Here is a 12,466-nt window from a genome sequence, read left to right as displayed (position 1 = left end):
TATTCCAGCATCTACTTTTTCAACGACTTCGTCAACTCGCATATTTTCTTTTTACTTACGAGTTCTTAGAAATTCATCGAGTCAACCTCGGCGAGTTCTCAAGTTCCGCGTGAATACCTCTTGGCCGTGGCATCCGGACGTATCGATGTTGTCGGGACCAAAGTATTTGAGTTATCACCTTTGTCGATTGTAAGGTCAAATCGACTGGCACGCCTTAAATATTGAATCGGGTATTAGCCCTTTGTGTTTGCAGATCCACTTTGCATCAACACGCACGTATCAGGTTCGGTTTGGTTCCGTGTGTTAAATTTTAGCTCTTATCACATTAAATGTTTAGACACATGTATGAAGTACTAAATATAGACTAAAAAACTAATTATACGAATTGCGACTAATTTGCTAGACGAATTTTTTAAGTTTAATTAGTCCATAATTTGACAATATGGTGCTACAGTACCATTTGCTAATGACGAATTAATTACACTTAATTAATTTGTTTTGTGGATTACTTAAAATCTGTAATTTGTTTTTTAGGTCTTGTTTAGTTGGTGAAAAATTTTGAGTTTGGCTATTGTAGCACTTTCGATTATATTTGACAATTATTGTCCAATCATGGACTAACTAGACTCAAAAGATTTGTCTAACAAATTACAGATAAACTGTGCAATTAGTTGTTTTTAATCTATATTTAATGCTCTATGCATATGCCGTAAGATTCGATGTGACAAGAAATCTTCAAAAGTTTTTAGATTTTAAGGTAAACTAAACAAGACTTTATTAGTATGCGAATACCTCATATGACACCCTATATAATATGTGATGTGACACCTATTAGTCCCTGCATCCAAACACCCTCGTGCTAATCTAGAAGTGGATGGATGTGAGTGAAGAATACGGAGAGGACATGATTCCAATGCAATTGTACCAAAGAGAGAAGATATAAAAATTGGGGTTTTGTGAAGCAATTAGTGAGATTTTGAAAATATTTGTTTAGCAATGTGATTATTGATTTATCCATTGTTTTTTTAATTAAAACTCTTCAAGATGCTCTCAGCAGGCACCGGCTGGCCTTGTTTAGTTCCCAAAATATTTTGCAAAATTTTTCAGATTCCCATCACATCAAATCTTTAGACGCATGCATGAAGTATTAAATATAGACGAAAATAAAAACTAATTGCACAGTTTGGTCGAAATTAACGAGACGAATCTTTTGAGTCTAGTTAGTATATGATTGGATAATATTTATCAAATACAAACGAAAGTGTTACTATTCATATTTTGCAAAATTTTTGGAACTAAACAAGGCCTCAATCAAATTCATTCCACTGTTCGTGAAGCAAAGAGAGGAGCCGAGAATCTGTGCTTCTCATGTCCCGGCGATGAGCCCCCGCGTGGTCCTCCTCTTCCTCGCCGCCGCCCTCCGCCCCTGCGCCGCCCTCGTCCGCCTTCACTCCGCCACTTTCTCCTTCACTTTCCTCGACGCCCCAGCGCGATTTGGTGAGCATCGCCCTCCCCATCCCTCAATGGAGCCTACCTGCCCTCTCTCTTACTTTATATTGGCGCGTAGGGCCCCGAGTGGGCGGCGATGGGATCTGCGGCTCGCTGCGCGCCGCTGAGCCGGCCGAGGCGTGTGAGCCCATCAAAGACCGCGGCGGCCGCCGCGGCACTGGCCGGAAGGCTTTCGTGCTGATCGCGAGGGGCAACTGCAGCTTTGAGGAGAAGGTGCGGGCGGCGCAGCAAGCGGGGTTCGACGCCGCCGTCGTGTACGACGATGAGGAGAAATCCAGCCTCTACTCCAGTGAGTACCACCATGGCATTCCGCTTAACACTACTCTTGGTTCAGGAACTAGCCTACAACTTGTTTGCAATTCATTTGCCCCAGTTGAAGTTATGGTTAACTGAGGAATTTCGTTAGTGCTCATTGTATTGGTTGCATAGTAGGCAAACTATTTACCTGTTGCTGCAGAATTGTTAGTGGCCTTATAAATATCGATTTAGACAAATATTTTTTAGCTGAAGATAGTAGTGGCTTTTTTAAAAAAAAAAACTATTGAAGATGGATCTGTGTATGCTTACACATCTGTGTGACTGTTATATTCATCTGCAAAGGGAAAAGAATAATCCACCTCATGTAACTACATGAGCAATAAGTATTTTGCAAATCTGTCTTGTCAGCTACTCTGCTTAGAAATTTGCAAATGTACTTAACTGTTAGTTAATTTAATAAAAATATGAAATCTAAAATGGAGATCTGCTAACATGACTTAATAAGAAGCCTTTTTTTATGTAGGAAGAAATAACAGTTTCCCTACTCTTTTTATAGCTTCTTTTGCTTGTTACCTGGAGCAATATAAGAATGAAGGCAAGGAAAAACATGGTAGCATTGTACTCATAAGCAAACTTGCATTCGAATTGGATGGTTACAGCCAAGCAGAATAGAAGTCGTATGCACATTATTTAGTGCATCATTTTAATCTAAGGCCACCATTCATTGTTTTTTACTTCTAAAAATGTTAATTCATTTTTTGCTAATTATTAGTCAAATAGGACTTCACTTCCAAATCAATTCATTCAGGTTTATTAGCTAGTATGACAGCAGCACTTGTGTCACTTCTGCTCCTTATTTACAGACTTTAGCTCTTTCTTGTCTCATGTTTTAAGGCAGCATCAGGAAACATGAATAAATGCAACCTTTTTACCATTATATTGGTCCATCATGCATGAGTATTATTGATGAAAAACTCATGTAGGATTATTACTGATGAAGTGAGTTGCGATAACCTCACTAGCATGGAGTCATTGTCGAGAAGTTTTGCTTGGCTCTTACGCCACATGCTACGTCCTTAGCCATACTCTGTGCATCGGTTTAATTCTTATTGTGTACTAAGGTAACAAAATGGCTTACAATTTAATTTCAATTGGTTACTATAACGATCATGCAAATTTTGATGTTGTGCCAATGCAAGTTTAGTCATTGCTTTTAGGTAGACCATGACAATATGATAGATGTGCTAAATAACATGTTAAACAAAAAATTATACCCATGCACAATTATAAATTTTTTCCTTGGTTGTTATGTCTCTTCAAGCTTTCTAAACGTGACCTATAGAATATAAATAAAGAGCTAAAAGGGAGAAAGGGAATTTAAGTTCTAGTTCGAAGGAGACTAAACTCAGCTAGTAATTCAAAATTCATTGATTGTGAAGTGAAGAATGCTGAATGCCTTGATTTCATTAAAGTTGTTCAAGACTCTAATCTCCTGTAGCTATAGTAATTTTTGTTGCGTGTTTAATTTCTTAGCCATACAATTTTGATTTATCAGTTTGACTTCTTAACTGAGAAACACATAACTAACACCAGCACACAATTAAAATGTTTGGCTGCCCTTAGAAAATGATTTCCATGATCTCTGGCTGAACATTGCTACCAGCTTAACAAGTTAACTCTAATGCTGCTCAATCTATTAGCAATACTGGCCTGCTACTTCATGCAAGTAAACCAGGCTTAAGCAAAAATGTATTTTAGATATGGCAATACCACCCTGATTGAATTGTAAGTAAATGATATTTCTTTTAGTTGTCTATCATAGGGAAAACACAGTTGAGCTAACACTGGTGTACATGTTTTCAAATTGTATAATCGAGCCTAGTCAGACATGTCCTAGTACCCAAGATGTCCTAGTACTCACAGCATTGTTAAAGAAAAAAAAGCATGTATCAAGATTCAAACATGGACCGTCAGAGGAGCTCATCTTCATAATCCCTTTCAAGTTGGTGGTCTGAGCATAGGCTCCTTGCGGCTGATCAGGATGGAACCTAGCAGCGCTCGATGCACAGATGAGGCAGGGATGGAGCCAGTAGCTTCCCTGCGTGAGCTCCTAGCCTGGGGATGTTGGGATGAGGGGAGCAATGGCTTGGAATGGATGAGGTGTCAGCAGCTGGGAAAGGTGCTGGGTGCTGAGAGCTTCTCCTGCCCATTCAAGTTTCTGCAAGGCGGTGGCTGCAGTCTGTAGTGAAGGGGATCCAATGGGAGAGGAGTGTGAGGAGGTATACAAGTGAAACCCTATTGGGCTGAAAAACACTAAGCCCAAGTGACCAGGTTCCAGCCTAGTTTGCATTCTCATCTCCTCAGGCTAGCTGTCCATGTCATAATTGGTCGAAAATGACCAATCAGACAACTAGAGTTCTGCTTGGCCTAGTCGACTCGGGGTGCCTAATTGAGCTGAGCGGACTGATAAGCCAAATCACGTTAGTCAGACAACCGATTACATTGCTGGTGTAGGATGTACCACTATGCACATCAAAGTAGTGAGGTTTCTATAGGTACCTAAGTAAAAAGGCTTGCTATCGCATGAGAATCTGAATACCAGAATGAATCCTATCAACATTAGACAATAGACATGAGAAAATGATTTTTGTGCTGTTTAGCGAAGACGTTTTTTCTGTTTCCATCTATTCAGTTCTTGTAGTCTGGTGGGAGATTTGCTGTTTAGTTAATAGTTTCCTCCTTTATGTTAATTTAGTGGTTGGTGAATCTGAGGGCATACACATACCTGCGATATTCGTTTCCAAGATGGCTGGCGAAACACTAAAGAAGTTTGCCAGGGGTGAAGATGATGAGTGCTGTATTAACTCATCAATGGATGAGACTGCAGGGACAGTGTTGGTAATGTCATTCGTGTCACTTGTTGTCATCATATCAGTTCTTGCTTCTTTTCTGTTTGCTCGAAACTGCCGACTTCTACGCCATGGAGTTGATAATCACCCAACTTACGTCAAGAAATATGTGGTGGAAAAGCTTCCCTGCTCAGCATACATCGCTCCCTGTTCTAGTGAAGATAATTTTCTGGAAGCTTGTGCAATTTGCTTAGAAGACTACAATAATGGTGATATGCTTAGACATCTCCCATGCAAACATGGTAAGAGTTTGAAATATTTTATTACTTGCTATCTTAAATTATTATTGCTGACTCAGTAGTTACCAAAATATGGAGGTGCTCAGTCATATAACTGTCACTGTTTGTTTCTCAGTGATAGATGCAAATGTACAAATATAATCATATATATTGAATGATCCTGATGGGTATATGCATATTTTCTCTTTTTGCATAATCCATTTGTTTTAAGGCAGACAATGATTTTGGGAACCAACATAAATGATATCCATTAGCAGCAAGTGTGCTCAAAAGTCGAAACTTTTCGTTTCTTATAGCTCCACTATCTTATCATCGATAATTTTATTTACAGGATTTCACAAGATCTGCATTGATTCCTGGCTCACAAAATGGGGCACCTTCTGCCCTATATGCAAGCTTGAAGTAACGTCGGGCGAATAGGCAACTTCATTACTGCATCCAAGTGCTGGCAGTTGTATTGAAGTTTGTTGATCTGTTGATCCATTGCTAGGTCCAATATTGATTTTAACCGTTGATCTTGAGAATGAAGTACAGATCACAGTTCCTCAGGTTGGACCTTGTACTTGTAGTGTGCTACTAGTCTACTGACTTTGAGGTCAATATTTGGATCATCTGTTTTAGCTCCTTGTTTGGTGTCTGGAAGACCTCAAGAAGCTCTGCTGCATAAATGTCAGCACTTATGCTTCTGTTGCAGTGTATTGCCCTGTATTCCTAGAGAAACTAGGTGTTGGGTGCAAGCAAAGTGTAATGTAAACCCCTTTGCATATCAGGTTACATTACTTTGTTCATTTTTTGGGTTTTTTGGAACAAGGCCATTGCAATTCTTTGAGTTTGGAAAAACAGCATTACAATTCGTCTATTCGGAAATCTGCATTACAATTTCATCCTTCCCTCATCCATGCCATTTTGTACACTTGAAGCGTATAAGGACCCACTGTCACCTAGGTATGCGTACACGAATGCATACGGACATCACGTTGTGTACACGGACATCATGTTCGCGCCTCCTCCACCAGACAGAGCCTGCACGCGGATGCTGTGCCCCGGACCTTCGCTTCGCCTTTGGCAGCGTCAGCATTGCTACACCGTGGCCGCGAATGCCACGCCCCTTCGTCGCTATTATGCCGTCAGCTGGTGCTGCCGCCGCTGCCCACCTCGTTGTCCTTCTCCGTCCAACACATCCCCTGCAGCATGGCTGCCATTGCCGGCATGTCCTCGGGGTCATAGAAGACATCGTCCTCGAGCTAGAGCCGGTCGCGCCACCAGAGCTCGCGCACGTTGGCTCGCACAACGCTCAATCTGTTGGCATCCGCGTTGGCCCTAAGGCCCGACAGCAGCGCGGCGACATTCGTGAGCACGCAGCGTGTGGCGCCGAGGCAGGCCACGACCACGACGCCGGGAGTCCGTGACGAAGGGGAGGAGTCCCATAGCCAGGAGCCGGTGAGGACGTGACCAGTGGCCGCGTTGCTCATGCCGTTACGCTCCACCACGGCCAACACATGCACAACACGACTCTCCGACTTCTTCGACACAGTAGCGAGGTCCGATGCAGGAGGTGTCCTGGTAGTGGGGGCCATGATGGCATGCATAGCTTGCGCAGTCGACGGATGCGACGAACAGAGAGCCGACGAGCAGCACGGCGCCAGTGGCCAATTCGGCGTACGAGGGCTCGCCAACAGTATTTCCACAACCACATGCGTGCGCATTCCTTATGGGTACTTTGAGATTCGCGCTGGTCAACATCTCTCTTTCTCTATCTCTTTCCCAACCAGCATTTCTGGCTTCCCTTTCTATTCACACCTCACTCATCTATTCCTAATTTATCTTGCATTTCATCCACCGACGCCTCTCCTCTTTCCCAGCGCTCCTGCATGCAGCTGCTCTCTCTCTCTCTCTCCCACCGCCGCTGATCCTCCTCTCCTCAGCGCTCCTGCCTGAGCTGCTCTCTGTCGCCCCTTCTCTCTCTCTTTCTCTCTCTCTCTCTATCCCCCTCTCTCTCCCGCAGCTTGCATCTCTCCCTCTCTATCCTGCCCTCTCTCCCTTCCTATCCCTCTCTCTGTACCTAGATCACATCTCTCTTAGATCCGCTCGTTTGAAGGTTTGATCTATCTAATTTGACCTTTTGGGATTCTCTAGTATCTGTGATATGTTGTTTATGGTTTCTGAGCTTATTCATCCGCAGGATTTTTTCAGATTAATGTACTGGTAGACAATCGATTTGAACTACTCTTGATTAATTTCACTCGTATCTACAGTTACTGATCTATTAGTACCCCGTGATTTGTTTATTGCTCTGCGATTTGTTTTCCTCCTATAAATCCAGTTTTACATTATTTGACATTTTTATCGATTTTCCCGTCGAAATTTTTGAACTACTTCATCCACTAGATGATTAGTTTTTTTTTCTTATTTTTGAGTACGGCCACACTATCAGCTTTGGTTGATTTTTTTTGGTTGTTCTATTCAATACTACTATTCTGTTTTCTATTATCTGTGCAGTTGTCTAAAATATTACCTATAGTATGATATTCAGTTGATGATGCACCACAATAAAATAAAGACAACACCTGCGTCATATCTTTTTTCTCTATTAGTTTGTCTTTTGTTTTTAAAGTATAATGACTACTTTTGAACTATACACACTGCTTTTTTAAGCATTTTCGTTGTTATATATGTACTGCTTCTTTGCAAGCATTTTTTTTTTTTGCAGGTCAGGATATATACTATGGTGTCCACTCTTTTTTAATTCTAGACGTTCAGTTGAGGATATAATATTTAGAGCTAAATCATCTTTTTTGCAGGTCTGGATAAGATTAAGTGTTGCCCCCTCCACCTCTGTCGTCTTAATCAGGTGTCTTGATCTACCTCTCTTTCTGTCTTTTTTTCTTTACGATTTAATTTTTACCCCACTCCCTTGATGCAAGTACATCTGATTCCGTCCCATGCTCCCTCGATTTGTCTGGACCAGGGACTCTCATAATCTACTTGGTACACTTATGATCTAAACTTTACCCCACCACCTGATACAAGTACATTTGATTGTCCTATGCTCTTTTTTTTTCATTGAGTTGCTCAAAGCTGCAGTTCTATATGCATTTGTGTCTGCTTTTTTTTTTTCTTCGAATCCCTCATAGGTGTAGTTGTAGATGCAATTCTTTTCCAATGACAGCTCATAATTTAATTAAACTTTGGTTGTGAACATATATTAGGCCTTGTTTAGTTCACCCCAAAACCAAAAACTTTTCAAGATTCCTTGTCACATCGAATCTTGCGACACATGTATGGAACATTAAATATAGATGAAAATAAAAACTAATTGCACAGTTTGACTGTAAAACAAACTTTGGTTGTGAACATATATTAGGCCTTGTTTAGTTCACCCCAAAACCAAAAACTTTTCAAGATTCCCTGTCACATCGAATCTTGCGACACATGCATGGAACATTAAATATAGATGAAAATAAAAACTAATTGCACAGTTTGACTGTAAAATCATGAGACTAATTTTTTAAACCTAGTTACTCCATGATTGGACAATGTTTGTCAAATAAAAATAAAAGTGCTACGGTGTTAAAATCCAAAAAGTTTTTGGATCTAAACAAGGCCTTAATTGTAGTTGATACAGAAATCTATCTTCTTTCTGTTAACAATATATCTGTCTTCCTCCCTCTTTTTTTCTCGATTTTTTTCTAGAGATATTAGGGCTGGTGCTTTCCAACAATTTCAGTTCTCTACTATCATCCAGGTTATTTCCAACTCTTTTTTTATACTATAGTTCAACATATTTCCTATAATACTTAGCATGTGATTTTATTAAATTGATAAAACAATATAATGATTACAATGATATCTAAGGCATGTCTTTAATATATTTATTTACTATTTTTAAATGATAATATAATAATATACAGCTGCTTTTTAATCATAGTATTGGTTTATATGCAATCAATAATCATATCATTTTTGTAAGGCTGAAGATTCAGTAGATGATGATATAGTGAGTTCACAATGTTACTAATAATATATACCATGTTAATTCTTTCAAAATGATAATATAATAAATTGCAGCCAAATGATATGCACGACATTTCTATTTATGCTAAAGTGAATGTTGCATTTGATCTTGATTCACAATGGAACCTCATGCTGATTATAGTCTCCACTTTTCTTAGTTCAAGATACTTGGTTACCTAGCAAGTGAATGTTGCATTGTTCGTTTTGACAGCAGCAATATTGTCCATTTATATCCTAAGATATTATCCTGTTGTCCTGCACTGTACCTCCTAAGCACAACAGTTGCTATTTGATTTTTTTAGGTGACAACTCTATACTCTCACAGGATATCATTGCCGAACTATTTTTCAGCTCATGGTCAGTTGAACTCTCAACTCCCCAAAATGAAATTCTTAGGCAAGTTTGTCATCTAAGATGTAAGAACGGTCTATCAACTAAGTCCATCTATATAAAATCTCTCACTGGTCTCTGGCTTCTAAGTTGTGAGAATAGCTATTATTCTTCAAATTATGTCCCATTGTATTTTTGGTCCTCTAGGTCAAACTTGTGATGAGAAGCTAATGAAGTAATTCTGTTCTCTACTATCTGCTAACTAATTTCAACAGTTGCCACGTGACTTTGCCTTTACCCTTTCAACTCTTTAATTTGTACCTGATGTTGATTCATGGTTGGTGCTACAATAATTTACCTTTTATCTTCCTGTATGTAGATCGTTGAATTCTTCTAAGGTTGTTCCTTATTCATGTGATGAAAGCACATCCAGACTGCTGATACGGAGTTTCCTATGAGAGCTTTTGAGATGCGGTTCAATTCTTAGGTTCATATTATAGTCGTTTTAGAACATAAAGGCCTAGTTTAGATCAAAAACCTTTTGGATTTTGACAGTATAGCACTTTCGTTTGTATTTGAGGACTAACTACGTTTAAAAAATTCGTCTCGCAAATTACAGTTAAACTGTATAATTAGCGTTTCAATTCTTCAGCCCATAGCCCTTCATGCTCTGTTACATCCAAACACAGGCTAGTAAGAGTTTCATGTATGATTTGTTATTTTCGTTCAGGTTCTGTGTATTGATGTAGTACTATACGTGAGCGAGCTCCGTGTCCGTGCTCCACGCCTCAACGTGAACTGTACAAAGACAAGCTTCGGCACCCTGTTGCAGAAACGAGAGATGGATGGAATCCTCGTTGTTGTGTATCAATTAATCTCGTTTTTGTGTATTAACTATCTCAAATTTACAAATGCCTTATAACAGAATATATTATTATATAAAGTAATCAGAGATACTTCAACGAATATTGATATTGTTCCTTAAATATTGGAAAACCCCAATCATTTTGATGTCTTTGCTCCACTGCCTAGCTACCTCTATGTGTTCTTGTGTAATCGTGCCAATCATCCCTGGAATCATGGTACAAAGATACTTAGTTCCTGAAAAAATTTGCAAAATTTTTCAGATTTTCCGTCACATCGAATCTTTAGACGTATGCATGGAGTATTAAATATAGATGAAAATTAAAACTAATTGCACAGTTTGGTCGGAATTGACGAAACGAATCTTTTGAGCCTAGTTAGTCTATAATTGGACAATATTTGTTAAATACAAACTAAAGTGCTATTATTCCTATTTTGCAAAAAATTTTGGAAGTAAACAAGGCCGGCGGGTCTTGTTTACTTCTCAAAAATTTTACAAAAAATTTTAAGATTTCTCATCACTTACGGTAAATGCATAGAGCATTAAATATAGATAAAAATAATTAATTGTACAGTTTGCTTGTACTTTATGAGATGAATATTTTGAATCTAGCTAGTCTAAAATTGGACAATATTTTATAATTTTTTTTTCAACTAAACAAGTCCCCACTCTACTGCAGACTGCAGTGTTGTAAGCTGCTGCACACAGAGCTGTGACCCTACAATTGCCTCAGTTGCTGTCACATGGTGTGCAGCGAACCACTTAGTTTAGGTCTTGTTTAGTTCCAAAATTTTCTACAAAATAGATACCGTGACACTTTTATTTGTATTTGATAAATATTATTTTATCGTGGATTAATTAGGCTTAAAAGATCTATCTCTCAAATTACAAAGAAACTATACATTTAATTATTTTTTATCTATATTTAGTGCTTCGTGCATGTTCATAAAAAAATTTGCAAAATTTTTCATATTCACCGACACATCAAATCTTTCGGCACATACATGGAGTATTAAATATAGATAAAAATAACTAATTGCATAGTTTATCTGTAATTTATGAGACAAATCTTTTGAGCTTAGTTTAAACAATATTTATCAATTAGAGTCCAAATGAAATTAGGAAAAAAAGGATTTAAGTATTAATAAAGTTTAAGTAACAATAATAGTTTTAGTTTTCGGTATATTACAAACTATTCAAAACATAAGCCGGAAAAAATAGAGTCAAAAGTGTATTTAGGAAAAAGAAAAAAGAAAACATACAACTGGCTGTGAATTTTTTAAAGTCCGTGAATGACTTTTGATGATTAAAAAGGCAACTCAAAAAATAGCTGCACATAAAAAATGAAAAAAGGCCTAATGGGAAAAGAGTGAGGAAGGACGCGTAGAAATAAAATGGTAAAAGAAAATGAAACACAGGTGGAGTGAGCAGCAGCAGGAGTCCCATGTGCGCACGCAGTGTGTGTCTCGGTTGCAAGGCCTAGAATCAAATGCGGACAGGAAACGAGTGGGAAAGGGGAACGGTAAAGGGAGCAGCGTTGACCGTTGCAAATCTTAAAGCGCGACCGAGGGATCAGATAACGCATGTGTGCGCATGCCGTTGCGGTTCTGTCCATTCGGGCTCCCACCGGACACGAGCAGATGCTTGCGGTGGTTCCATGGCTCCATGCAAAGTTGGAGGACTCAATGGTGTATGTGTCATCGGCACGCTGGGCCATCAGCAGCATTCGAGGAGTTGGAGTGGATGCCTAACGAGTTCGCTGAACTAATGGTGTGTGGCCGGCGCCGCTGATCAGGAGTCTCCCCTCGCCGCCGATGCAGACCGTGGGGGCAAATACCCGCGGGGAACCTGAGCGTACTGACGACGCAAAAACTGAAAGCCGAGCTGGATAAGGGCAACATCTGTGTGACCACCGAAATCCATGCACTCCTACGCCATCCTTCTTGAGGGATGCGACGCTGCTGCCGAGCCCGTGGAGGTCGCAGTGCGTCCACGCAAGCGCATCAGCGACGAGCCAGCAGGCGTGCGTTCCCTGGCCTCGCATGAGGTGCACGAAGCCGTGTCTGTCACAGAACAGAGAACACGTCGCTGAGGTACCCGTTACCCCACCAGGCGGCACCCTCAGCCATCTCATGCAGTGGTGGATGACATGAGACCGGATCGGGATGCTCCGAGGTCCGATGCCGCTGAGGAGGAGGAGAGCGGCTGCTTAAGGTGCGCGGGCGCTCATGGCCATGCCGCTCGCCACTACTCCACTTTGCTCTCTGGCTGCCACGGTCGAGCGCTCCTCTATCGCGAGCATCGCTTATTCTAACGGAGGAGGCCGAAACTTAATGCTCATA

General features: G+C 40.2%; 1 protein-coding gene and 1 long non-coding RNA gene across 2 annotated transcripts; both read left to right on the top strand.

Annotated features, from left to right (window-relative positions):
• Nucleotides 1,310-5,774, top strand: LOC8085756 (receptor homology region, transmembrane domain- and RING domain-containing protein 1). The gene is made up of 4 exons (XM_021464052.1): nucleotides 1,310-1,497; nucleotides 1,568-1,798; nucleotides 4,523-4,918; nucleotides 5,247-5,774. The coding sequence occupies exons 1-4, from the start codon at nucleotides 1,380-1,382 to the stop codon at nucleotides 5,333-5,335; spliced, it is 834 nt and encodes a 277-aa protein (XP_021319727.1). The 5' UTR covers nucleotides 1,310-1,379; the 3' UTR covers nucleotides 5,336-5,774.
• Nucleotides 6,706-10,149, top strand: LOC110436588. Its single transcript, XR_002454392.1, has 2 exons — nucleotides 6,706-7,766; nucleotides 8,609-10,149. It is a non-coding gene; the product is annotated as an uncharacterized LOC110436588 (long non-coding RNA).

This window comes from Sorghum bicolor, chromosome 6 (assembly GCF_000003195.3).
Source record: "Sorghum bicolor cultivar BTx623 chromosome 6, Sorghum_bicolor_NCBIv3, whole genome shotgun sequence".
Taxonomy (NCBI): domain Eukaryota; kingdom Viridiplantae; phylum Streptophyta; class Magnoliopsida; order Poales; family Poaceae; genus Sorghum; species Sorghum bicolor.
The sequence above is the reverse complement of the archived record's forward strand: the minus strand, read 5'-3'. Positions and strand labels throughout refer to the sequence as shown.

Excerpts from the sequence above, each read along its gene's own strand:
- LOC8085756 (XM_021464052.1), top strand. The coding sequence starts at position 1,380 with ATGAGCCCCCGCGTGGTCCTCCTCTTCCTCGCCGCCGCCCTCCGCCCC. Across the intron at positions 1,799-4,522 it reads GAAATCCAGCCTCTACTCCA|TGGTTGGTGAATCTGAGGGC; the intron begins GTGAGTACCACC and ends ATGTTAATTTAG. Across the intron at positions 4,919-5,246 it reads ACATCTCCCATGCAAACATG|GATTTCACAAGATCTGCATT; the intron begins GTAAGAGTTTGA and ends TTTTATTTACAG.